Source organism: Scyliorhinus torazame, chromosome 13 (assembly GCF_047496885.1).
Source record: "Scyliorhinus torazame isolate Kashiwa2021f chromosome 13, sScyTor2.1, whole genome shotgun sequence".
NCBI lineage: Eukaryota > Metazoa > Chordata > Chondrichthyes > Carcharhiniformes > Scyliorhinidae > Scyliorhinus > Scyliorhinus torazame.
Genome location: NC_092719.1, coordinates 95,167,130 through 95,194,543, shown reverse-complemented (window position 1 = coordinate 95,194,543; position 27,414 = coordinate 95,167,130). Strand labels below are relative to the sequence as shown.

Genomic DNA, 27,414 nt, shown 5'->3' with positions numbered 1-27,414 from the left:
TGGGCCTGGACTTCCAGTGCAATCTCCAGAGCCTCACCCTCAAATTCGGCGGGCCCTTACCCCCTCCTACCGTTTGCTGCCTCGCGACCCTCAAGGTCGATCCCCCCTCCCTTTTTGCCAATCTAATTGCGGATTGCAAGCCCGTTGCCACCAGGAGCAGACGGTACAGCACCCAGGACAAGACCTTCATCAGGTCCGAAGTCCAGCGGCTGCTTAAGGAGGGTATTATCGAGGCCAGCAACAGCCCCTGGAGAGCCCAAGTGGTAGTGGTTAAAACTGGGGAGAAACACAGGACTACAGCCAGACCATCAATCGGGACACGCAGCTCGACGCGTACCCCCTCCCACGCATATCTGATATGGTCAATCAGATTGCGCCGTACCGGGTCTTCTCAGCAATTGACCTGAAATCCACCTACCACCAGCTGCCCATCCGGAAGTCGGACCGGCCAGGGCCTGTTCTGTGCTGTACTGTTCTATGTTTATGTTTATACATGGCCTTCGAGGCGGACAGTCGCCTCTACCACTTTCTTAGGGTCCCTTTCGGCGTCACAAATGGGGTCTCGGTCTTCCAAAGGGAGATGGACCGAATGGTCGACCAGTAAGGTTTGCGGGCCACCTTTCCGTACTTAGATAATGTCACCATCTGTGGCCATGACCAGCAGGACCACGATGCCAACCTCGATAAATTCCTCCGCACTGCCACTCTTCTCAACCTGACCTATAATTTAGCATGACCCGGTTAGCCATTCTCGGATATGTAGTCCAAAACGGATGTCTCGGGCCCGACCCCGAGCGCATGCGCCCCCTCATGGAGCTTCCCCTCCCCCACTGCCCCAAGGTCCACAAACGCTGCCTGGGGTTCTTTACCTATTACGCCCAGTGGGTCCCAAACTATGCGGACAACACCTGCCCACTCATTCAGTCCACCCTATACCCCCTCGCGGCCGAGGCACAACACGCTTTCGCCCGCATCAGAGCAGACATCGCCAAGGCTGGGATGCGAGCAGTGGACGAGTCAGCTGAGAGTAAAAGGGGCAATATATGAATATGGGGAGAAAGCTAGCAGGATGCTGGCACATCAGCTGAGGAAGCAGGAGGCGGTGAGAGAAATAAGGAAAATAAAGGATAAGAGGGGGAAGGTAGTCACGGTTAACGACGTGTTCCGTGAATTCTGTAGTCGTCCAAAAGAGTCGGAACCCCCAGTCGGGGAGGAGGGTATGAATCAATTCCTGGAGAGGCTAGAGTTCCCGAAGGTACATGAGGAGCTGGTGGAAGTCCTGGGGGGCCCAATTGGGCTCGGGAAGATGATAGAAGGATTGGGGGTGATGCAACAGGGTAATGCCCCGGGACCTGATGGATTCCCAGTGGAATTTTATAAAAGGCTTTCTGGGCTACCGGGGCCACTTCTGGTCACGGCTTTTAACAAGTCCAAGAAGCTGGGAGTGCTTCCCCCAATGCTATCACGGGCATCAATCGCTCTCATCCTGAAGCGAGACAAGGACCGGGAGAGCTGTGGATCGTACAGGCCAATTTCCCTTTTGAATGTAGGTACTAAATTGCTGGCAAAGATCTTGGCCACCCAAATAGAGGATTGTGTCCCGGAGGTAATCAGGGAGGATCAGACGGGATTTGTGAAGGGCGGGCATCTGATGTCCAATATTAAATGGCTTCTTAATGTTATAATGATACCAGCGGAGGTGCGCGATGTTGAGGTGGCAGTAGCCATGGACGCGGAGAAGGCTTTCGACCGGGTGGAGTGGAAGTACTTATGGGATATTCTAGGCAGATTTGGGTTCGGGAAGGGATTTGTGGATTGTTACATATCAGGCTCCGGTGGCAAATGTAAGAACCAACTGAGTCCGGTCAGAATACATTAGTCTCTGGAGGGGGACAAGGCAGGGATGCCCGCTCTCCCCATTATTGTTTGCCCTTAGCAATGGCCCTCAGATCATCGAATGCCTGGTGGTGGAGCACAGGGTTTCTCTCTATACGCACAACTTGCTGCTCTATGTCACAGGCCCGGTAGGGGGGATGGCTGAAATCATGAAGATACTAGGAGAATTTGGGCGATTTTCAGGTTACAAGTTAAATATGGGAAAGAGCGAGATGTTCGTGATCCGGGCACGGGGGCAGAAAAGGAGACTGAGTGAGTTACCGTTTAAAGGGGCTGAGAGGAGTTTTAGATATCTGGGGATTCAAGTGGCTAAGGATTTGGGGCCACTTCATAAGTTAAATCTGGGCAAAGCGGTTGAAATGAAAAGGGACGTCCGCAGATGGGACATGCTCCCGCTGATGCTGGCGGGGAGGGTCCAGATGGTGAAGATGACGGTCCTTCCGAGACTGTTCTTTTTTCAATGTCTTCCATTTTTTGTCCCAAAGGCAGTTTTCAGGAAAATGAACGTGGCGATATTGGGTTTTGTGTGGGAGGGTAAAACCCCGAGAGTAAAGAAGGCACTCGTGGAACAGGGTCGCGGAGAGGGGGGCTTGGCCCTCCCGAGCTTTATTAACGATTACTGGGCGGCCAACATATCGATGGTCAGGAAGTGGGTAGTGGGGGAGGGTTCGGTTTGGGAGCGAGGGGAAGCGGCAGCCTGCAAGGGTGCGAGTTTGGAGGCTCTACTAACGGCACCTCAGCTGTCACGCCGGCTCGGTACTCTACAAGCCCTGTGGTGGTGGCAGCCCTGAGGGTGTGGGGGCAATGGAGGCAGCACATGGGATTGGAGTGTGGTCACCAATTTGTGACAACCACCACCACTTGTGGTGTACCTTGTCTTCGGGAGCGGCAGCTGTGCTGTCACCAGCGCTCTCAGACTCGTGCTCACACAGGCCGCCCCCTTCCCCTCCATTACCCACTTACAGATCATCGCCACATTGGCAGCCCAGTAGTACCCACATAGATTGGGCAACGCTAGCCCTCCTCTGTCCCTGCTACGCTCCGGAAACACCCTTTTTACCCTCGGGGTCTTATTCGCCCACACGAATCCCATGATGCTCCTGCTGACCCGTTTAAAAAAGGCCTTAGGGATCAGGATGGGAAGGCACTGGAACACAAAAAGGAACCTCGGAAGGACCGTCATTTTCACCGACTGCACTCTACCCGCCAACGACAGTGGCAACATATCCCACCTTTTAAACTCCTCCTCCATCTGCTCCACCAGCCGCGTCAAATTGAGCTTGTGCAGGGCCCCCTAACTCCTAGCCACATGGATCCCCAGGTACCGAAAGCTCCTTTCCGCCCTCTTTAGCGGAAGCTCGTCTATCTCCCTTCCATGGTCCCCTGGGTGTATCACAAAGAGCTCACTCTTCCCTACGTTAAGCTTATATCCGAAAAAGTCCCCGAACTCCAAGGATCCGCATAACCTCCGGCATCCCCTCCACTGGGTCCGCCACATACAATAACAGGTCATCGGCATACAGTGACACCCGGTGTTCCTCTCCCCTCCGAACCAGTCTCCTCCAGTTCCTGGACTCCCTCAGTGCCATGGCCAAAGGCTCAATTGCCAATGCGAACAAGGGGGATAGGGGACACCCCTGCCTCGTCCCCCAGTACAGCCGAAAGTATTCCGACCTCCGCCGGTTCGTGGCCACACTCGCCACCGGGGCTTCATAAAGTAGCCTAACACAACTGATGAACCCCTCCCGGAACCCAAACCTCCTCAACACTTCCCAAAGATACTCCCACTCCACCCTATCGAAGGCCTTCTCCGTGTCCATAGCCGCCACTACCTCAGTTTCCTACTCCACTGAAGGCATCATAATTACATTGAGGAGCCTCCGCACATTGGTGTTCAACTGCCTACCCTTCACAAATCCCGTCTGGTCCTCGTGAATCACCCCCCGGGACACAGTCCTGAATTCTGGTAGCCAGCACCTTCGCGTCAACGTTGAGGAGCGAGATCGGCCTGTACGACCCACACTGTAATGAGTCCTTGTCCCGCATCAGGATCAGTGGGATCAGCACCCTGGACATTGTCGGGGGCAGGGCAGGGCCCCTCCCCCCCTCCAATCGCTGGAGCGATTGGAAAAGTGAAATCCGGGACACGATGAATACCTTCGACAGGAACCTCAACCTGGATGGGTTGTTCAAATTCTCCCAGATCTCCTGCTCCACACAGCAGCACCTAAAGAAGGTGTACTCCAGCTTGGCCATGTGCATGTTCCTGGCTGGCTCCGGTTCACGTTGTGACCCGGATCTTTCAGGGAGGGCTGGTGTCCACACTCCTGTCCCTGGGCCTGATCCTCTGGCTGTCGCTGAATCTGCACAACCCGGCGACGGAGAAGAAACGGCTGCTGATCCTCTCTGCATTCGCCTTTTTCACAGGTACCGGCCTGGGACCGCTAATGGACCTCGTCATTTTAATTAACCCCAGCATCATCCCCACAGCCTTCCTAACCTCCGCTCTCATCTTCTGCTGTTTCACTCTGAGCGCCTTGTACGCAAAACGTCGCAGTTACCTCTTCCTCGGAGGTATTCTGATGTCCCTGCTGACTGTGTTGTGTTTACTGCCTCTGGTCAACCTCATGTTCGGCTCAGTGTTGCTGATGAAGGCCCAGCTCTACATCGGCCTCCTGGTTTTCTGCGGATTCATCCTCTTCGACACACAGCTCATCATCGAGAAGGCCGAGAATGGGGACAAAGACTATATCTGGCACTGTGTGAATTTGTTCACGGATTTCATCGCGGTATTCCGGAAACTGATGAACGACAAGGATAAAAAGAGGCGGAATGATTCCAAGTAGATGTGAGCAGAACGTTGCTGGAGAACATTTTTAACCCACTCCCCCCTAGCCCAGACACCTGATTTTCAGGCATTCATTAAAAAGAATGATGGACAAAAAAAATAAGAAATACAATCGGATCAAGGATCAAATTTTACCTCAAGGTTATTCAAAGAGGTTCTGGATATCTTAGGAATAACACAATTTAAATCAACTGCGTACCATCCAGAATCACAGGGAGTGTTAGAAAGGTGACATCAGACATTAAAGACAATGTTGAGGGCTTATTGTCCCGATTATCCAGAGGATTGGGATAAAGGAATTCCATTCGTACTGTTTGCAATTAGGGATGCACCTAATGAGTCAACCAAATTTAGTCCTTTTGAACTAATTTTTGGTCATGAGGTAAGAGGATCACTTAAATTGATTAAGGAAAAATTGGGGGTGAGAAATCTGAAATTACATTATTGGATTAAGTGTCAAATTTTAGGGAACGATTAAATAGAGCAGGTGAATTGGCTAGACAACATTTGAAAGTTGCACAAAAGGTGATGAAACGGGTCACGGACAAGAAATATAAAAGTTTGTAGTTTTGCCAGTGGAGATAAAGTTTTAGCGTTGTTACCAGTGGTAGGTGAACCTTTAAAAGCAAGGTTTTGTGGACCTTATCAGTGTAGTGCACAAAGACTCCGAGAGACGAATAGAGTGAAGTCGATGAGGCTTTATTAAGCGTGACTGTTTCCCCCGCAGTTCGGTAGTAGACTGCCTGCGGGGGAGGACTCCAGGTACTTATACTCCGCCTTCAGGGCGGAGCTAGAGGTCAACGTCCAACCAGGACCCGGGATCTGTCAGCCAATGACATCATGGCTTCACAGTCCCACATGACCCCTAATGCATACTACCACATTCACCCCTTGTTAAAAATGAACCCGGCGGGGTGATGCTTCGCATGGTGGTAGGGCTGGTCCTGGGGGGAAAACTTTCACATGTTATAACAGTATGTACAAGGTTTTTTTTTTGTTTCCAACTATTTACAGTAATCGTCAGGAAAAGACAAAATGTTCTCGTTAAAAGTCCACAAAGTCCACATTGTACTGTTAGATCGACGCCACGAGTCGGTCGGGCGGTCTGGTCGTCTGTGTCGATCGCCTCGTCCCCGGTGGTGGTGGTGGTGCTTGTTTCGGTGTTGTCTTCTCCGGGAGCCTTACGGTTTCAGCTTGGGCTTCATTCCTGGTCGGGCCTGGGAGGAGGACTGATCCTCCTGGGAAGGGGGCGGTCGCGGGGTGCGGCGGTGGCAGGAAGGGGGGTGGGGGTTGGGTGATTGGTGTCGGGGGGGTGTGTGTGTTGCCGGCGGGCACCAGATCTCGCAGAGAGACCGTGTCCTGTCGGCCGTCGGGGTACTCCACGTAAGCGTACTGCGGGTTCGCGTGAAGGAGGTGAACCCTTTCGACCAACGGGTCCGACTTGTGCGCCCGCACGTGCTTTCGGAGCAAGATGGGTCCTGGGGCCGCCAGCCAGGTCGGCAGCGACGTTCCAGAAGAGGACTTCCTGGGGAAGACAAGGAGGCGCTCATGAGGCGTTTGGTTAGTGCTAGTACACAGTAGTGACCGGATGGAGTGGAGGGCGTCCGGAAGGACCTCCTGCCACCGTGAGACTGGGAGGTCCCTGGACCGTAGGGCCAGTAGGACGGTCTTCCAGACCGTGCCGTTCTCCCTCTCTACTTGCCCGTTCCCCCGGGGGTTGTAGCTGGTCGTCCTGCTCGAGGCTATCCCGTTGCTGAGCAGGAACTGGCGCAGCTCGTCACTCATGAAGGAGGACCCCCTGTCGCTGTGGACGTATGCGGGGCAACCGAACAGTGTGAATATGGTGTTCAGGGCTTTAATGACTGTGGCCGCGGTCATGTCAGAACAGGGGATGGCGAATGGGAAGCGGGAGTACTCGTCCACCACATTAAGAAAGTATATGTTGCGGTCGGTGGAGGGGAGGGGTCCTTTGAAATCCAGACTAAGGCGTTCAAAGGGACGGGAAGCCTTAATCAGGTGCGCACCATCCGGCCTGAAAAAATGCGGTTTGCACTCTGTGCAGATTTGGCAGTTCCTGGTGACTGTACGGACCTCCTCTAAGGAGTATGGGAGGTTGCGGGACTTGATAAAGTGGTAAAACCGAGTGACCCCCGGGTGGCAGAGGTCCTCATGGAGGGTTTGGAGGCGGTTAATTTGTGCGTTGGCACACGTGCCGCGGGATAGGGCATCGGACGGCTCGTTCAGCTTTCCGGGACGATACAAGATCTCGTAGGTGAAGGTGGAGAGCTCGATCCTCCCTCCACCTTAAGATCTTGTCGTTTTTGATTTTGCCCCTCTGTGCATTATCGAACATGAAGGCGATTGACCGTTGGTCCGTGAGGAGAGTGAATCTCCTGCCGGCCAGGTAATGCCTCCAATGTCGCACAGCTTCCACTATGGCTTGGGCTTCCTTTTCCACTGAGGAGTGGCGGATTTCTGAAGCGTGGAGGGTTCGGGAGAAAAAGGCCACGGGTCTGCCCGCTTGGTTAAGGGTGGCCGCTAGAGCTACGTCGGAGGCGTCGCTCTCGACCTGGAAGGGGAGGGACTCGTCGATGGCGCGCATCGTGGCCTTTGCGATATCCGCTTTGATGCGGCTGAAGGCCTGGCAAGCCTCTGTCGACAGAGGGAAGGTCGTGGTCTGTATTAGGGGGCGGGCCTTGTCTGCGTACTGGGGGACCCACTGGGCGTAGTATGAAAAAAAACCCAGGCAGCGTTTCAGGGCTTTTGAGCAGTGGAGGGGAAATTCCATGAGGGCGCGCATACGTTCGGGGTCGGGGCCTATTATCCCATTGCGCACTACGTAGCCCAGGATGGCTAGCCGGTTGGTGCTAAAAACGCACTTGTCCTCGTTGTACGTGAGGTTCAAGGCTTTAGCGGTCTGGAGGAATTTTCAGAGGTTGGCGTCGTGGTCCTGCTGATCGTGGCCGCAGATGGTTACATTGTCGAGATACGGGAACGTGGCCCGCAACCCGTGTTGATCAACCATTCGGTCCATCTCTCATTGGAAGACCGAGACCCCGTTTGTGACGCCAAATGGGACCCTTAGGAAATGGTATAATCGCCCGTCTGCCTCGAAGGCTGTGTACTTGCGGTCATTTGGGCGGATGGGGAGCTGATGGTAGGCGGACTTGAGGTCCACGGTGGAGAAGACTTTATATTGGGCAATCCGATTGACCATGTCGGATATGCGGGGGAGAGGGTAAGCGTCTAGTTGTGTGTACCTGTTGATGGTCTGGCTATAGTCTATGACCATCCTTTGCTTCTCCCCTGTCTTTACTACTACCACCTGTGCTCTCCAGGGACTATTGCTGGCCTGGATTATGCCTTCCTTTAGTAGCCGCCGGACTTCGGACCGAATGAAGGTCCGGTCCTGGGCGCTGTACCGTCTGCTCCTAGTGGCGACGGGTTTGCAATCCAGGGTGAGGTTTGCAAACAAGGACGGGGGTTGCACCTTGAGGGTTGCGAGGCCGCAGATAGTGAGTGGGGGTATTGGGCCGCCGAATTTGAAGGTAAGACTCTGTAGATTGCACTGGAAGTCTAATCCCAGTAATGAGGGGGCGCAGAGTTGGGGAAGGACGTAGAGCCTGTAGTTTTTGAACTCCCTCCCCTGCACCGTTAGGGTAACTATGCAGAAGCCTTTGATCTGTACGGAGTGGGATCCTGCAGCTAGGGAAATCTTTTGTGCGCTGGGATGGGTGGTCAAAGAACAGCGTCTTACCGTGTCGGGGTGGATAAAGCTCTCCGTGCTCCCGGAGTCGACTAGGCATGGTGTCTCGTGCCCGTTTATCAGCACCGTTGTCGTCGTCGTCTGGAGTGTCCGGGGCCAAGCTTGGTCCAGCGTTATTGAAGCGAGACGTGGTTGTAGTAGTTGAGCGTCTTCTTCAAACCCCGTGGAGCCGTCGACACTGGGGTCCGTTGTTGCCGTCCAAGATGGCGTCGGGGTTGAACAAAATGGCTGCCCCCATGCATCGCACATGGCTGGGGGGGGTCACAAGATGGCGGCGGGGGTGGACAAAATGGCCGCCCCATGCGTCGTACAGGTCTGGGGTGGTCCAAGATGGCGGCGCCCTTCCTCCCCTCGTGGTGGCCGGGACCCAAAATGGCTGCGCCTGCGGGTCGCACATGGGGCGCTGGGGGGGTTGGGGAGCGTTAGGAACGCGCGGGGCTCCCTCATCTCTGGGGACAGCGGTGGTCGGGACCCAAATTGGTAGTGCCGGCGGGTCATACGTGGGGCGCGGGGGGGGGGTTTGGGGGGCGTTAGAGCCGCGCAGAACTCCCTCTTCTCCGGGGAGAGCGGTGGTCGGGACCCAAAGTGGTAGCGCCGGCGGGTCATACATGGGGCGCGGGGGGGTTGGGGAGCGTAAGCGGCGTGCAGGGCTCCCTGTTCTCCCGGGACCGCGGTGGTTGGGACCCAGAGTGGCTGCGCCTGCGGGTCGTACATGGGGCGCAGGGGGGGGTTGGGGAGCGTAAGCGGCGTGCAGGGCTCCCTGTTCTCCCGGGACCGCGGTGGTTGGGACCCAGAGTGGCTGCGCCTGCGGGTCGTACATGGGGCGCAGTGGGGGGTTGGGGAGCGTAAGCGGCGTGCAGGGCTCCCTGTTCTCCCGGGACAGCGGCGACCTCGCGGCACCGGCACACAACCGCGAAATGGCCCTTTTTCCCGTAGCTCTTGCAGATCGCTGCGCGGGCCGGGCAGCGCTGCCGGGGGTGTTTCGCCTGGCCGCAGAAATAGCAGCGGGCGCCCCCGGTGCGACTTGGTGTTTGGACTGCGCAAGCCTGTGGGGTGTCCGGGGGGGGTTTGTCGCGACGGGTACGTACGGAGCCCAATGGGCTGCCGCGCGGTCGGGGCCGTAGGCGCGGGTATTTCGCGCAGCCACGTCTAGGGAGGCTGCTAGGGCCCGTGCCTCTGAGAGTCCTAGCGACTCTTTTTCTAGAAGTCTTTGGCGGATTTGGGAGGAGTTCATACCTGCCACAAAAGCATCGCGCATTAACATGTCCGTGTGTTCATTTGCGTTCACCGACGGGCAGCTGCAGGCTCGTCCCAAAATTAGTAGCGCGGCGTAGAATTCATCTATCGATTCTCCGGGACTTTGCCGTCTCGTTGCGAGTTGATAGCGAGCGTAGATCTGGTTTACTGGGCGGACATAGAGACTTTTTAGTGCTGCGAACGCCGTCTGGAAATCCTCTGCGTCTTCGATGAAAGAGAAAATCTCCGTGCTTAACCTCGAGTGCAGGACCTGTAGTTTTTGGTCTTCTGTGACCCGGCCGGTGGCCGTTCTGAGGTAGGCCTCAAAACAAGTCTGCCAGTGCTTGAAAGCTGCTGCCGCATTCACTGCGTGGGGGCTGATCCTCAGGCATTCCGGGATGATCCTGAGCTCCATAGTCCTTTTTAGTCACGCTTAATAAATTGTAGCGCACAAAGACTCCGAGAGACGAATAGAGTGAAGTCGATGAGGCTTTATTAAGCGTGACTGTTTCCCCCGCAGTTCGGTAGTAGACTGCCTGCGGGGGAGGACTCCAGGTACTTATACTCCGCCTTCAGGGCGGAGCTAGAGGTCAACGTCCAACCAGGACCCGGGATCTGTCAGCCAATGACATCATGGCTTCACAGTCCCACATGACCCCTAATGCATACTACCACAATCAGATTGAAAGGAAATTAAGTGAAGTGAATTATGTGGTAAAAACACCAGATTGAAGGAAGACTCACCGAGTGTGTCATGTGAATATGCTTAAAAGGTACTTTGAAAGGGAAGGAGAGACAAAGGAGGTTGTTTTAATGATTCTAACTCAAAGTGACAAACCAAATCCAGATGACTGTGATTTTGACATACCTCAAATTAAATTGGATAATGAGGATGTTCTTAAAAATTGTGATAAATTGTTGAGTTATCTTCCAGAGGAAAAACGAACTGACCTGAAAGAGTTGATATCAAATGGGCAGGTTTGTGGAGATAAATTGGGAAGTACTAAAATGGCTATACATGATGTAGATGTGGGAAATGCTGTTCCGATCAAACAACATCCATACAGACTGAAACCCTTTAAAATTGGCACAGGTTAACAAAGAGATTGAAAATATGCTTAAAAATGGCATAATTGAAGTGGGTTGCAGCCAATGGAGCTCACCCATAGTGATGGTACCAAAACCAGACGGTACCCAACGTATGTGTGTGGACTATAGAAAGGTTAATGCAGTTACAAGAACAGACTCTTATCCTATCCCACGTTTGGAGGATTGCATTGAGAAAGTGGGACAATCAGCTTTTATTTCCAAATTGGATTTACTTAAAGGTTGCTGGCAGGTACCTTTATCCGAAAGGGCGAAGGAGATTTCAGCTTTTGTGACTCCAGATGGTATATACCAATTCAAAGTTAAGCCATTTGGCATGGAAAACGCACCAGCTACATTTCAACAGTTAACTAACAAAGTCGTTTCAGGATTACCCAAATGATTACATCGCCGATCAGGTAATTTTCAGCCAGACATTGGAAGACCATGTAAAACATCTGATGGAGTTATTCGATCAACTTCAGAATGCGGGTTTGGTGATAAACCTCGCCAAAAGTGAATTTGGAAAAGCGCAAATTCACTTTCCTTGAGGAGTTTTCGATACCCTCGAGACGAAGGGAAAGCATGCGATTTCTTGGCATGAGCGGATTTGATCGAACATTTGTGCAAAAGTTTTGTAGTGTGATTGCTCCACTGATGGACTTGCTGAAGAAATGTCGAAAATTTCAATGGCAGCGGAGTTTCATCAGGCATTTGACTGCCTGAAAGCTGTGATCACTATGATCAGTGCTCCTGTGTTGGAGAATTGCAAGGGATTCTGGGATAAGATTGAACAAAAGTATCTGACTTTAAAGAGAAATGCCGAGGCGTAGAGAAATGGATGGATCATGCAGAAACTTTCTTGTTCAAAGAGACTGTCAATCGAGAATGATTTCAGTTGGAGGAAGAATGGAAAAACTGGACTATATTATTATACCCGTTTGCGTGTTGTTTTTTGAAACAAAAAAGTATATTTACTGTGTGCATTTCTTAAAGGATAGTGCAAAGGTGAAAAACGACAACCATCCTGAAGTTGATGGTTTATTTGTTTTTCTTGGGGGGGGGGGTGTCACGTGAGAGTGCCCTTTAAGAAATGGGTGTTTAAGAAATGTACCTTTAAGAAATGGAGCTGCTCATGTTACTGGAGTGATGTCAGAGTGTGGGTGGAGCTGACCTCTACTTCTGCTTTATTAGTTTCAGTTTGAGAAGAGCTTGTGTGCGTCTGTGTTTTTCAGGGAGATGCATCTGAAGTCTGCCATCCAAAGACTATCTTAATCATTTGGTGAATTCAGAATTATAAATGATTTCAATATTGAATATAAACCCTAATGTGTGCCTGTTTAGAGGTTTGTTAAGCTTTTGGATATTAAAAGAACAGCATACAGATTACTTAGTGTTGTATTCTTTTGGGGGGGTATTTGATTTACTGGTTGCTAAGATATTCACCGTTTGTTTTAAAAAGGTTAACTTGAGTTCATAGAATAAACATTGTTTTGTTTTAAAAACCACTGGTCCATTTTCTGCTGTACCATACCTGTAGAGTGAGCCATTTGTTCCCCATACCACAATCTATTAAAAGTTGTAGGTCAGGTGAACTCCATGATACACTTTGGGATTCTCTAAACCCTGGCCCATAACATGAGGTACACTCTCCTTATCACCCATCAGATCCCCTTTACCACCTGAGTATTTCTCCTTTCCCCAGTTTCTATCCCTCACAGGCTGAAAATGTCGGAAACCAAACTTTGATTTATGAACTAATTCATAATCATCTGACATTTCTGTTGCTAACCTCACAGTTTTAGCCCTCTGCTCTTCCAAATGAGTTCTCACTACATCAGGAATTGAATTTTTAAACTCCTCCAAAAGTATTTCTTTGAGAGCTTCATATGTTTGGTCTATTTGGTAGCACGGTAGCATTGTGGATAGCACAATTGCTTTACAGCTCCAGGGTCTCAGGTTCAATTCTGGCTTGGGTCACTGTCTGTGCGGAGTCTGCACATCCTCCCCGTGTGTGCGTGGGTTTCCTCCGGGTGCTCCGGTTTCCTCCCACAGTCCAAAGATGTGCAGGTTAGGTGGATTGGCCATGATAAATTGCCCTTAGTGTCCAAAATTGACCTTAGTGTTGGGTGGGGTTACTGGGTTATGGGGATAGGGTGGAGGTGTTGACCTTGAGTAGGGTGCTCTTTCCAAGAGCCGGTGCAGACTCGATGGGCCGAATGGCCTTCTTCTGCACTGTAAATTCTATGATTCTATGATTTTCAAAGCCCTCATCCACCTATCAAAATTACTCTGTTTGATCCTTTCAAACTCCATGTATGTTTGACCAGGTTCTTTCCTTAATTTTCTAAACCTTTGTCTGTAGGCTTCAGGCACTCGTTCATATGCACCCAAGATGATTTTTTTCACCTCCTCAAACGTCCCAGATACCTCCTCTGATAGTGATGCAAACACTTCACCAGCTCTACCTACCAACTTTGTTTGAATCAGTATTAACAACATGTCCGGTGCCATTTCATTTGTTTAGCTACCGTCTTAAATAAAATGAAAAAGGCTTCTACCTCCTTCCGATCAAACCTTGGCAATGCTTGGACACATTTAAACAGATCCCTACCAAGCCTTCGACTATGACGCTCATTATCCTTATCACTCTCCTCCGATCGTACGTTTTTCTTTGCATCCGCCAATTTTAACTGACTGTCATGTTTCATGGACATTTTCTGAAGTTATAACTCTCTCTTTTTCCCTTTCCTCTCTCTCTTTTTCTTTTTCCTCTCTATCGCTCTCTTTTTCTTTCTTCCTGATCTGTACATCCCTTTCTCTTTCTTTTTGTTCTGCTTGGGCTATTCTTTCTTTTTTTCTTTCTTCGCTCTCATTTTCTTTTTCCCTGATCCGTCTCTCCTTCTTTTTCCCTCATTTCGTATTCAATCTGCTTTAATTATTTTTCATGTTCAAGTTGCTTGATCTGTATTTGCCATGAATTTGCCTGAATTTTTGCCATTTCCAATGGGTCTGACTGTATCTCACGCAATTTTAAATACTCAGTTACCGCGGCAAGTACCTCTTCTTTTCATATTCTGTCAGGTAATGTTAACTGCAATGTTTTGCCAAATCCAAAAGACTGTTTTTAGTCTCTGTTCGTAAGGTATTGCGTGTATCCTTCTCCAACCCCAAAAACTTCCAAGCCTCTGAAAGAGCCATTGCCCACAACACATTCCCTACTTAAACTGGAATACCACACCTGAAAAGCAAACACAAATATGAGCACCGCTTACTATCTTTAAGTTCACTACGCCAACCCAATCATGAAAGATCGACTTTTAACCCGGACGAGCCCCCAATTTGTTATGGGCCAGGGTTAAGAAAACTCCAAAGTATATCTTGGAGTTTACCTTACCTACAACCTTCAATAGATTTTGGTTATGAGGAGCACAAGGGCCGACTTTCCAGGTGTTAAGCAACAGAGACCAGGGGCGAAATTCTCCCCCAGCGGCGGGATGCCCGCCGACTGGCGCCAAAGCCGGCGCAAATCAGACGGGCATCGCGCCGGCAAAAAGGTGCGGAAGTCTCCGCATCTTTGGCGGCCTAGCCCCAACATTGAGGGGCTAGGCCGACGCCGGAGGGATTTCCGCCCCGCCAGCTGGCGGAAATGGCGTTTGTTGCCCCGCCAGCTGGCGCGGAAATGCGGCGCATGCGCGGGAGCGTCAGCGGCCGCTGTCAGTTTCCCAGCGCATGCGCGGGAGCGTCAGCGGCCGCTGTCAGTTTCCCGCGCATGCGCAGTGGGGAGAGTCACTTCCGCCTCCGCCATGGTGGAGGCCGTGGCGGAGGCGGAAGGGAAAGTGCCCCCACGGCACAGGCCCGCCCGCGGATCGGTGGGCCCCGATCGCGGGCCAGGCCACCGTGGCGGCACCCCCCGGGGTCAGATCGCCCCGCGCCCCCCCTAGGACCCCGGAGCCCGCCCATGCCGCCTGGTCCCGCCGGTAAATACCAGGTTTGATTTACGTCGGCGGGACAGGCAATTCCTGGGCGGGACTTCGGCCCATCCGGGCCGGAGAATCCAGCGGGGGGTCCCGCCAACCGGCGCGGCCGGATTCCAGCCCCTGCCCAATCTCCGGGAGCGGAGACTTCGGCGGGGGCGGGATTCACGGCGGCCAACGGCCATTCTCCGACCCGGCGGGGGGTCGGAGAATGACGCCCCTGATGTATTTTTAAACAAAACAATGTTTATTCTATGAATTTAGTTAACATTTTATAAACACAAAGTGAACATTTTATCAACTACCAACACAAATACCCCCTCAGATATAGTACTCTATGTGTAACCCTTAATAACTTTCCTAACAACCCAGCTCCACCCACACAATGACATCGCTGCAACTATTTGATAAACACCATTCCTTAAAGGTACATTCCCATGATACACTCCAGGAGCCAGGTGGTGGTGGTCAACCTTAGGACGTGGAATCAGTTTTCACACCATTTTGAACAGAGCAAGATATCCTATCTTGCCCCTATCTGCAATAATAATCTTTATTATTTTTACTTTTGAGGCAGCCTTCAAATTAGCAACAATACAACAATCTTCATTATTGTCACAAGTAGGCTTACATTAATAATAATAATAATAATTGCGTATTATCACGAGTAGGCTTCAATGAAGTTACTGTGAAAAACCCCTAGTCGCCACATTCCGGCGCCTCTTCGGGGAGGTTGGTACGGGAATTGAACCCGTGCTGCTGCCTTGCTCTGCATTACAAGTTTAGCCCACTGTGCTCAACCAGCCCCTATTAAGACTGCAATGAAGTTACTGTGAAAAGCCCCGAGTCGCCACACTCCGGCACCTGTTCAGGTACACTGAGGGAGACTTCAGAATGTCCAAAATACTTTACAGCATGTCTTTCAGGATTTTTGGGAGGAAACCGGAGCACCCGGAGGAAACCCACGCAGACATGGGGAGAACATGCAGACTCCGCACAGACAGTGACCCAAGCGGGAATTGAACCTGGGATCCTGGGGCTGTGAAGCAACAGTGCTACCATGCCACCCACAAGTTCGCACGGGCAGGAATGGATGCTACCTTTGAGACCTGGGAGGGCACGGAGGAACGCTGACTGTCGAGGCCATGTACGTGAATGACAGACTGGCGACCCTGGAACTCCCAAAATGGAAAAGGTTAGGACTCCATTGGACAATATCAGACGCAAGTGGGGAAAGTTATTGGGCATGGAGATAGGGGGAGGATTCTGGATCGAGGCACTGCACAGGGTCAACTCCACCTCCTCCTGCACTGGGCTAAGCCTGACGCAGCTCAAGGTGGTGCACAGAGCGCACCTCACCAAGACACGTATAAGCAAGTTCTTCCAGGTAGTGGAGGACAAGCGTGAAAGGTGCCGGGGGTCCGGCCAACCACACCTACATAATCTGGTCATGCCGCAGACTTGGAATCCTGGACCGCCTTCTTGGAGGCTATGTCCAAGGTGGTGGGGGTCAAGATGCCCACCCTTGGCGGTCTTCGGGGTATCAGAGCATCCAGAGCTCTGGACAGGATAAAAGGTGGATGCCTTGTCCTTCACCTCGCTGATTGCCAGGCGGAGACTTCTGCAAGGATGGAAGTCCTATACGGGGAGCGTGATAAAGCCAGAGACATCCAACAAGCTTCTTAAAAGTCCTTTATTTCAGCAACACCATCATACATTCACAGAGCCCGGTTACCTTTCACTGGGTCCTCATTCCTTTTTTAGTTGGCTCTACAGCTGCCTGCCTTTTATGCTAGTGCTGGGTTAACTCAGTCCAATTGAGTACGGGGAACAATCATCCTCAGCTGGATGAGTCCTGTGCAGGTTACTACAGGTTATTACAGGGAGAAACGAGGGTGACAAGCAGACCCACACCCTCTCCAAGGGCTGACAATCCATGGAATGAAGGCTCCAGACAAATGAGGAGACCCCAAACACACCAGGATACAGAAGGGGAAAACAAAAAATGCATCCTACCATTTAGTGACAGGGACCCTCGTGAAAACCTACAGATTGTTCTGAAAATCGAACATTGTTGTACAAATGTAAATGCTATCTAGTATTAGAGCCCCAGTCACTGCTATGGTGACAAGGAGGGGCCCGAGGCTGGTTGTTCAAACCTATGTCATTGTGCGATACTTTATGTGTGAAACCCAGTTTTTTCTTCCTTTTTTTGTTTTCTGTGACTGTTATTTTAAACACAATAAAAATATATTTTTTAAATAAAATAAAATGGAAGACAACTCACAGGCCAATTGCCATCACATCCAGACCATTTTTAGAGGCCGAGCAGAAAAATGACAGATAAACAAATCTATGGCGTCAAAAGATTTCACCAGTATGTCTATGGGAGGTGCTTTGATAATAGTAACCAACCTCAAATCATTGCTGGAACTCCTCCGGGAAGACAAGCTGATACCGCCAATTGCCTCTGCCAGGTACAGTGGTGGGCCTTGTAGCTGGTGGCCTACAATTACATCTTTCAGCATAGGCCAGGTACTCAAATTTCAAAAGCACATGATTTTAGCGGGGTGGCACCATGATAAATCTCACCAGTCAAGGTCTTACCTCACTCGCACATACGAGCTCATTTGTGAGGATGGAGTCATACTGGGTTCCAGAGTGGTCGAAACACCCACAGCAAGAAAGCCACCAGTGCAGAAATTGCATCGTGCCCATTCGGGCTCAAAGAAAATTTGGTGTCCCAGGATAAAGATATTGAAAACATGGCGAGCCAGTGCAGGCCCGACCAGACACAGCAGATGTTGCCACCCACAGCCAACCTCTACCCTTGGGAATGGCCTGGTAGGCCATGGACGATGGAACATGTAAACTTCACTGCTCTTTTTTTGGGCAGAATATTTCTTGTCTTGATGGACTCCCATTTGAAATGGTTGTGGAGAGAGGTGAATGTTGAAAAGGAAGGTGGTGGATGGGATGCCAATCAAGCGGGCTGTTTCGTTCTGGATGGTGCTGAGCTTCTCGAGTGTTATTGGAGCTGCACTCAGCCAGGCAAATGGAGAGTATTCCATCAGACTCCAACCAGTGGAGGGTTTTCCCCGATTCCCATTGATTCAGTTTTGTTAGACCTCCTTGTTTTGTGGTACCACACTTGGTCAAATACTGCTTCGATGTCAAGGGCAGTCACTCTCACCTCACCTTTTTTGTCCATGTTGGAACCAAGGCTGTAATGAAGAGGGTCCGTATCCCTCTATTCCCATCCTATTCATGTATTTGTCAAGATGCCCCTTAAATGTCACTATCGTCCCTGCTTCCACCACCTCCTCCGGCAGCAAGTTCCAGGCACACACTACCATCTGTGTAAAAAACTTGTCTCGTACATCTACTCTAAACCTTGCCCCTCGCACCTTAAACCTATGCCCCCTAGTAATTGACCCCTTTACCCTGGGGAAAGGACTCTTGACTATCCACTCTATCCATGCCCCTCATAATTTTGTAGACCTCTATCAGGTCGCCCCTCAACCTCAGTCATTCCAATGAAAACAAACAGAGTTTATTCAACCGCTCCTCATAGCTAATGCCCTCCATACCAGGCAACATCCTGGTAAATCTCTTCTGCACCCTCTCTAAAGCCTCCACATCCTTCTGGTAGTGTGGCGACCAGAATTGAACACTATACTCCAAGTGTCGCCTAACTAAGGTTCTATACAGCTGCAACATGACTTGCCAATTCTTATACTCAATGCCCCGGCCAATGAAGGCAAGCATGCCATATGCCTTCTTGACTACCTTGTCCACCTGTGTTGCCCCTTTCAGTGACCTGTGGACCTGTACACCTAGATCTCTCTGACTTTCAATACTCTTGAGCGTTCTGCCATTCACTGTACGTCCCTCCCTGCATTAGACCTTCCAAAATGCATTACCTCACATTTGTCCAGATTAAACTCCATCTGCCATCTCTCTGCCCAAGTCTCCAAACGATCTAAAGCCTGCTGTATCCTCTGACAGTCCTCATCGCTATCCGCAATTCCACCAACCTTTGTGTCGTCTGCAAACTTACCAGTCAGACCAGTTACATTGTCCTCCAAATCATTTATATATACTACAAACAGCAAAGGTCCCAGCACTGATCCCTGCGGAACACCACTGGTCACAGCCCTCCAATTAGAAAAGCACCCTTCCATTGATACTCTCCGTCTTCTATGACCTAGCCAGATCTGTATCCACCTTGCCAGCTCACCCCTGATCCCATGTGACTTCACCTTTCGTACCAGTCTACCATGAGGGACCTTGTCAAAGGCCTTACTGAAGTCCATATAGACAACATCCACTGCCCTACCTGCATCAATCATCTTTGTGATCTCTTTGAAAAACTCCTGTGCTATAGAATAGAATAGAATAGAAAAATACAGCACAGAACAGGCTCTTCGGCCCACAATGTTGTGCTGAACATTTGTCCTCGATTAATCATAGATTACCATTGAATTTACAGTGCAGAAGGGGGCCATTCGGCCCATTGAGTCTGCACCAGCTCTTGGAAAGAGCACTACCCAAAGTCAACACCTCCACCCAACACTAAGGGCAATTTTGGACACAAAGGGCAATTTATCATGGCTAATCCACCTAACCTGCACATCTTTGGACTGTGGGAGGAAACCGGAGCACCCGGAGGAAACCCACGCAGACACGGGGAGGATGTGCAGACTCCGCACAGACAGTGACCCAAGCCGGAATTCAACCTGGGACCCTGGAGCTGTGAAGCAATTGTGCTATCCACAATGCTACCGTGCTGCCCTTGAGAACAAATAAATCTACACTATATCATTTTACCGTAATCCATGTACCTATCCAATAGCTGCTTGAAGGTCCCTAATGTTTCCAACTCAACTACTTCCACAGGCAGTGCATTCCATGCCCCCACTACTCTCTGGGTAAAGAACCTACCTCTGACATCCCCCATATATCTTCCACCATTCACGTTAAATTTATGTCCCCTTGTAATGGTTTGTTCCACCCGGGGAAAAAGTCTCTGACTGTCTACTCTATCTATTCCCCTGATCATCTTATAAACCTCTATCAAGTCGCCCCTCATCCTTCTCCGTTCTAATGAGAAAAGGCCTAGCACCCTCAATCTTTCCTCGTAAGACCTACTCTCCATTCCAGGCAACATCCTGGTAAATCTCCTTTGCACCTTTTCCAAAGCTTCCACATCCTTCCTAAAATGAGGCGACCAGAACTGTACACAGTACTCCAAATGTGGCCGTAGCAAAGTTTTGTACTGCTGCATCATCACCTCACGTCTCTTAAATTCAATCCCTCTGTTAATGAACGCTAGCACACCATAGGCCTTCTTCACAGCTCTATCCACTTGAGCGGCAACTTTCAAAGATGTATGAACATAGACCCCAAGATCTCTCTGCTCCTCCACATTGCCAAGAACTCTACCGTTAACCCTGTATTCCGCATTCATATTTGTCCTTCCAAAATGGACAACCTCACACTTTTTAGGGTTAAACTCCATCTGCCACTTCTCAGCCCAGCTCTGCATCCTATCTATGTCTCTTTGCAGCCGACAACAGCCCTCCTCACTATCCACAACTCCACCAATCTTCGTATCGTCTGCAAATTTACTGACCCACCCTTCAACTCCCTCATCCAAGTCATTAATGAAAATCACAAACAGCAGAGGACCCAGAACTGATCCCTGCGGTACGCCACTGGTAACTGGGATCCAGGCTGAATATTTAGAACATAGAACATAGAACGATACAGCGCAGTACAGGCCCTTCGGCCCACGATGTTGCACCGAAACAAAAGCCATCTAACCTACACTATGCCATTATCATCCATATGTTTATCCAATAAACTTTTAAATGCCCTCAATGTTGGCGAGTTCACTACTGTTGCAGGTAGGGCATTCCACGGCCTCACTACTCTTTGCATAAAGAACCTACCTCTGACCTATATCTATTACCCCTCAGTTTAAAGCTATGTCCCCTCGTGCCAGCCATTTCCATCCGCGGGAGAAGGCTCTCACTGTCCACCCTATCTAACCCCCTGATCATTTTGTATGCCTCTATTAAGTCTCCTCTTAACCTTCTTCTCTCCAACGAAAACAACCTCAAGTCCATCAGCCTTTCCTCATAAGATTTTCCCTCCATACCAGGCAACATCCTGGTAACTCTCCTCTGCACCCGCTCCAAAGCTTCCACGTCCTTCCTATAATGCGGTGACCAGAACTGTACGCAATACTCCAAACGCGGCCGTACCAGAGTTCTGTACAGCTGCAACATGACCTCCTGACTCCGGAACTCAATCCCTCTACCAATAAAGGCCAACACTCCATAGGCCTTCTTCACAACCCTATCAACCTGGGTGGCAACTTTCAGGGATCTATGTACATGGACACCTAGATCCCTCTGCTCATCCACACTTCCAAGAACTTTACCATTAGCCAAATATTCCGCATTCCTGTTATTCCTTCCAAAGTGAATTGCCTCACACTTCTCTACATTAAACTCCATTTGCCACCTCTCAGCCCAGCTCTGCAGCTTATCTATATCCCTCTGTAACCTGCTACATCCTTCCACACTGTCGACAACACCACCGACTTTAGTATCGTCTGCAAATTTACTCACCCACCCTTCTGCGCCCTCCTCTAGGTCATTGATAAAAATGACAAACAGCAACGGCCCCAGAACAGATCCTTGTGGTACGCCACTTGTAACTGAACTCCATTCTGAACATTTCCCATCAACCACCACCCTCTGTCTTCTTTCAGCTAGCCAATTTCTGATCCACATCTCTAAATCACCCTCAATCCCCAGCCTCCGTATTTTCTGCAATAGCCTACCGTGGGGAACCTTATCAAACGCTTTACTGAAATCCATATACACCACATCAACTGCTCTACACTCGTCTACCTGTTCAGTCGCCTTCTCAAAGAACTCGATAAGGTTTGTGAGGCATGACCTGCCCTTCACAAAGCCATGCTGACTATCCCTGATCATATTATTCCTATCTAGATGATTATAAATCTTGTCTCTTATAATCCCCTCCAAGACCTTACCCACTACAGACGTGAGGCTCTCCGGTCTATAGTTGCCGGGGTTGTCTCTGCTCCCCTTTTTGAACAAAGGGACCACATTTGCTGTCCTCCAGTCCTCTGGCACTATTCCTGTAGCCAATGATGACATAAAAATCAAAGCCAAAGGCCCAGCAATCTCTTCCCTGGCCTCCCAGAGAATCCTAGGATAAATCCCATCAGGCCCCGGGGACTTATCTATTTTCAGCCTGTCCAGAATTGTCAACACCTCTTCCCTACGTACCTCAATGCCATCTATTCTAATAGCCTGGGTCTCAGCATTCTCCTCCACAACATTATCTTTTTCCTGAGTGAATACTGACGAAAAATATTCATTTAGTATCTCTTCAGACTCCACACACAACTTCCCATCCCTGTCCTTGACTGGTCCTACTCTTTCCCTAGTCATTCGCTTATTCCTGACATACCTATAGAAAGCTTTGGGGTTTTCCTTGATCCTACCTGCCAAATGCTTCTCATGTCCCCTCCTTGCTCGTCTTAGCTCTCTCTTTAGATCCTTCCTCGCTCCCTTGTAACTATCCATCGCCCCAACTGAAACTTCACACCTCCTCTTCACATAGGCCTCCTTCTTCCTCTTAACAAGAGATTCCACTTCTTTGGTAAACCACGGTTCCCTCGCTCTACGCCTTCCTCCTTGCCTGACCGGTACATACTTATCAAGAACACGCAGTAGCTGATCCTTGAATAAGCTCCACTTATCCAGTGTGCCCGACACTTGCAGTCTACTTCTCCACCTTATCCCCCCCAAGTCACATCTAATGGCATCATAATTGCCCTTCCCCCAGCTATAACTCTTGCCCTGCGTTGTATATTTATCCCTTTCCATCATTAACGTAAACGTCACCGAATTGTGGTCACTGTCCCCAAAGTGCTCTCCTACCTCCAAGTCCAACACTTGGCCTGGTTCATTACCCAAAACCAAATCCAACGTGGCCTCGCCTCTTGTTGGCCTGTCAACATATTGTGTCAGGAAACCCTCCTGCACACACTGTACAAAAATCGACCCATCTAATGTACTCGAACTATATCTTTTCTAGTCAATATTTGGAAAGTTAAAGTCTCCCATAATAACTACCCTGTTACATTCGCTCTTATCCAGGATCATCCTCGCCATCCTTTCCTCTACATCCCTAGTACTATTTGGAGGCCTATAGAAAACTCCCAACAGGGTGACCTCTCCTTTCCTGTTTCTAACCTCAGCCCATACTACCTAGGAAGATGAGTCCCCATCTAGCATCCTCTCCGCCACCGTAATACTGCTCTTGACTAGCAGCGCCACACCTCCCCCTCTTTTGCCTCCTTCTCTGAGCTTACTAAAACACCTAAACCCCGGAACCTGCAACATCCATTCCTGTCCCTGCTCTATCCATGTCTCCGAAATGGCCACAACATCTAAGTCCCAGGTACCAACCCATGCTGCCAGTTCCCCTACCTTATTTCGCATACTCCTGGCATTGAAGTAGACACACTTCAAACCACCTACCTGAACACTGGCCCCCTCCTGCGACGTCAAATCTGTGCTCCTGACCTCTATTCTCTCATTCTCCCTTACCCTAAAACTACAATCCAGGTTCCCATGCCCCTGCTGCATTAGTTTAAACCCCCCCCCCCAAAGAGCACTAACAAATCTCCCCCCCCAGGATATTTGTGCCCGTCAGGTTCAGATGTAGACCATCCTGTCTGTAGAGGTCCCACCTTCCCCAGAAAGAGCCCCAGTTATCCAGAAATCTGAATCCCTCCCACCTGCACCATCCCTGTAGCCACGTGTTTAATTGCTCTCTCTCCCTATTCCTCATCTCACTATCACGTGGCACGGGCAACAACCCAGAGATAACAACTCTGTTTGTTCTAGTTCTGAGCTTCCATCCTAGCTCCCTGAAAGCCTGTCTGACATCCTTGTCCCCTTTCCTACCTATGTCGTTAATGCCAATGTGGACCACGACTTGGGGCTGCTCCCCCTCCCCCTTAAGGACCCGGAAAACACGATCCGAGACATCACGTACCCTTGCACCTGGGAGGCAACATACCAAACGTGAGTCTCTCACGCTCCCGCAAAATCTGCCATCCACCACCACTCTCTGACTTCTATCGGTTAGCCAGTTCGTTATCCAACTGGCCAAATTTCCCACTATTCCATGCCTCCTTACTTTCTGCAGAAGCCTACCATGGGGAACCTTATCAAATGCCTTACTAAAATCCATGTACGCTATATCCACTGCTTTACCTTCATCCACATGCCTAGTCACCTCCTCAAAGAATTCAATCAGACTTGTATGGCAAGACCTACCCCATACAAATCCACGCTGACTATCCCTAATCAAACAGTGTCTTTCCAGATGCTCAGAAATCCCATCCTTCAGTACCCTTTCCATGACTTTGCCTACCACCGAAGTAAGACTAACTGGCCTGTAATTCCCAGGGTTATCCCTATTCCCTTTTTTGAACAGGAGCACGACATTCGCCACTCTCCAATCCCCTGGTACCACCCCTGTTGACAGTGAGGACGAAAAGATCATTGCCAACGGCTCTGCAATTTCATCTCTTGCATCCCATAGAATCCTTGGATATATCCCGCCAGGCCCGGGGGACTTGTCTATCCTCACGTTTTTCAAAATGCCCAACACATCTTCCTTCCTTTTTTTAAAAAAAAATATATCTTGTTGAAATTTTTTTCCCTGAGCAACATTTTTCCCGCTTACCAAACAAGCGAAACGATAACAGTAACAAAACAGAAATTTTAAAACTTTTTAATAATAATAATAATAATATACAAGTAACAAAACCTCGTACTCTACTGACCTATACTCAACTGAGCCTCCTCCCCCCTCCCCCCTGGGTTGCTGCTGCTGGTCATCCGTCTTCCCTCTAACGTTCCCCTAGGTAGTCGAGAAATGGCTGCCACCGCCTGGTGAACCCTTGAGCCGATCCTCTCAGGGCAAACTTTATCTGCTCCAGTTTAATAAACCCCACCATATCGTTTATCCAGGCCTCCAGTCCGGGGGGTTTTGCCTCCTTCCACATGAGTAGGATCCTGCGCCGGGCTACGAGGGACGCAAAAGCCACGACATCGGCCTCTTTCGCCTCCTGCACTCCCGGCTCTTCCGCAACTCCAAATAGAGCTAACCCCCAGCCTGGTTTGACCCGGGCCTTCACCACCTGCGAAATCACTCCCGTCACTCCCTTCCAATACCCTTCCAGTGCCGGGCACGCCCAAAACATATGTGCGTGGTTTGCCGGGCTCCCGCCACACCTCCCACATTTGTCCTCCACTCCAAAGAACCTGCTCAATCTTGCCCCCGTTATGTGTGCTCTATGTAGCACCTTAAATTGAATCAGGCTATGCCTGGCGCATGAGGAAGAGGAATTTACCCTGCTTAGGGCATCAGCCCACATACCCTCCTCTATCTCCTCCCCTACTTCTTCTTCCCACTTTCCTTTTAGTTCGCCCACCGACTCCTCCCTCTCTTCCCTCATCTCTCGGTAAATCTCTGACACCTTGCCCTCTCCGACCCACACCCCTGAAAGCACCCTGTCCTGTATCCCCTGTGTCGGGAGCAACGGAAATTCCCTCACCTGTTGTCTCGTAAACGCCCTCACCTGCATATATCTCAAGAAATTCCCCCGGGGTAACTTATACTTTTCCTCCAGTGCTCCCAAGCTCGCAAAAGTCCCATCTATGAATAAATCTCCCACCTTCCTAATTCCCAACTGGTACCAGCTTTGAAATCCTCCATCCATTCTTCCTGGGGCGAACCTATGGTTGTTCCTGATAGGGGACCCCACCAGGGCTCCCCGCACCCCTCTCTGTCGCCTCCACTGTCCCCATATGTTCAGTGTTGCCGCCACCACCGGGTTCGTGGTGTACTTTTTCGGTGAGAACGGTAGCGCCGTCACCAGCGCCTCTAGACTCGTCCCTTTACAGGACCTTCTCTCCAGCCTTTTCCACGCCGCTCCCTCACCCTCCATCATCCATCTACGTATCATTGCCACATTGGCGGCCCAATAATAATCTCCCAAGTTCGGTTGTGCCAGTCCTCCTCTGTCCCTATTGCGCTGAAGGAACCCCCTCCTTACTCTTGGAACTTTCCCTGCCCACACAAAGCTCGTAATGCTCCTATCTATTTTATTAAAAAAGGTCCTGGTGATTAAAATAGGGAGACATTGAAATACAAATAAGAACCTCGGGAGGACCATCATCTTAATTGCTTGCACCCTGCCCGCCAGCGATAAAGGCTGCATGTCCCACCTCTTAAAGTCCTCCTCCATTTGTTCTACCAGCCGTGTCAGATTAAGTCTGTGCAAGGTTCCCCAGCTCCTAGCGATCTGAATCCCCAAGTATCGGAAGTTTCTTTCCACTTTCCTTAGCGGTAAGCCTTCTATCTCTCTACTCTGGTCCCCTGGATGTATCACATATAATACACTCTTCCCCATGTTTAACCTATACCCCGAAAATTCCCTGAACCTCCTCAGGATTCGCATAACCTCTATCATCCCCCCCGCTGGGTCCGACACGTATAGCAATAGGTCATCCGCGTATAACGAGACTCGGTGTTCTTCTCCCCCTCTAGTCACCCCTCTCCATTTCCTGGAGTCTCTCAGCGCCATGGCCAGAGGTTCAATTGCCAGCACAAACAACAATGGAGACAGCGGGCATCCCTGTCTTGTTCCCCTATATAATCGGAAATACTCCGATCTATGTCGACCTGTAACGACGCTTGCCGTCGGTGCCCCATAAAGTAGTCTAACCCAGCGAATAAATCCGTTCCCAAACCCAAACCTCCTTAACACTTCCCATAAATACTCCCACTCCACCCTATCAAATGCCTTCCCTGCGTCCATTGCCGCCACTATCTCTGCCTCCCCCTCCACTGAGGGCATCATTATCACCCCTAATAGCCGTCGCACGTTAACATTCAATTGTCTCCCTTTTACGAACCCTGTCTGGTCTTCGTGCACCACCCCTGGGACACAGTCCTCTATCCTCGATGCCAGCACCTTTGCTAGCAGTTTGGCGTCCACGTTCAATAGTGAAATAGGTCTATAGGACCCACACTGCATCGGATCTTTGTCCTTCTTCAAAAGTAGCGATATCGTCGCCTCCGACATTGTCGGGGGTAGTGTCCCCCCTTCCCTGGCCTCATTGAACGTCCTCGCCAACAACGGGGCCAACAAGTCCACATATCTTCTGTAGAATTCTACCGGGAACCCGTTCGGCCCCGGGGCCTTCCCTGCTTCCCAGTCCCTTAATAACCTCATCCACCTCAATCGGCGCCCCCAGGCGTGCCACCGCCTGCTCCTCCACTTTCGGGAACCTCAACTGGTCCAGGAACTGCCGCATCCCCTCCTCTCCCTCTGGGGGCTGAGACCTATACAGTTCTTCATAAAAAGGTCTTAAACACCTCATTTATCTTTCCTGCCCTTCGCACAGTGTCTCCCTTTTCATCCCTAATTCCTCCTATCTCACTCGCTGCTGCCCTCTTTCGCAGTTGGTGCGCCAACA

The 27,414-nt window shown here is 50.4% G+C and overlaps 2 protein-coding genes across 4 annotated transcripts in view; one reads left to right on the top strand and one right to left on the bottom strand.

Annotated features, from left to right (window-relative positions):
* efcab12 (EF-hand calcium binding domain 12) overlaps nucleotides 1–27,414 on the bottom strand; it is a 226,859-nt gene that overhangs the window by 109,223 nt on the left and 90,222 nt on the right. The window lies entirely within an intron of this gene.
* On the top strand, nucleotides 4,020–4,788 carry tegt (testis enhanced gene transcript (BAX inhibitor 1)). Its single transcript, XM_072471974.1, is given in 2 exon segments — nucleotides 4,020–4,176; nucleotides 4,178–4,788. Coding segments are annotated over 2 exon segments (696 nt in total). The 5' UTR covers nucleotides 4,020–4,045; the 3' UTR covers nucleotides 4,743–4,788.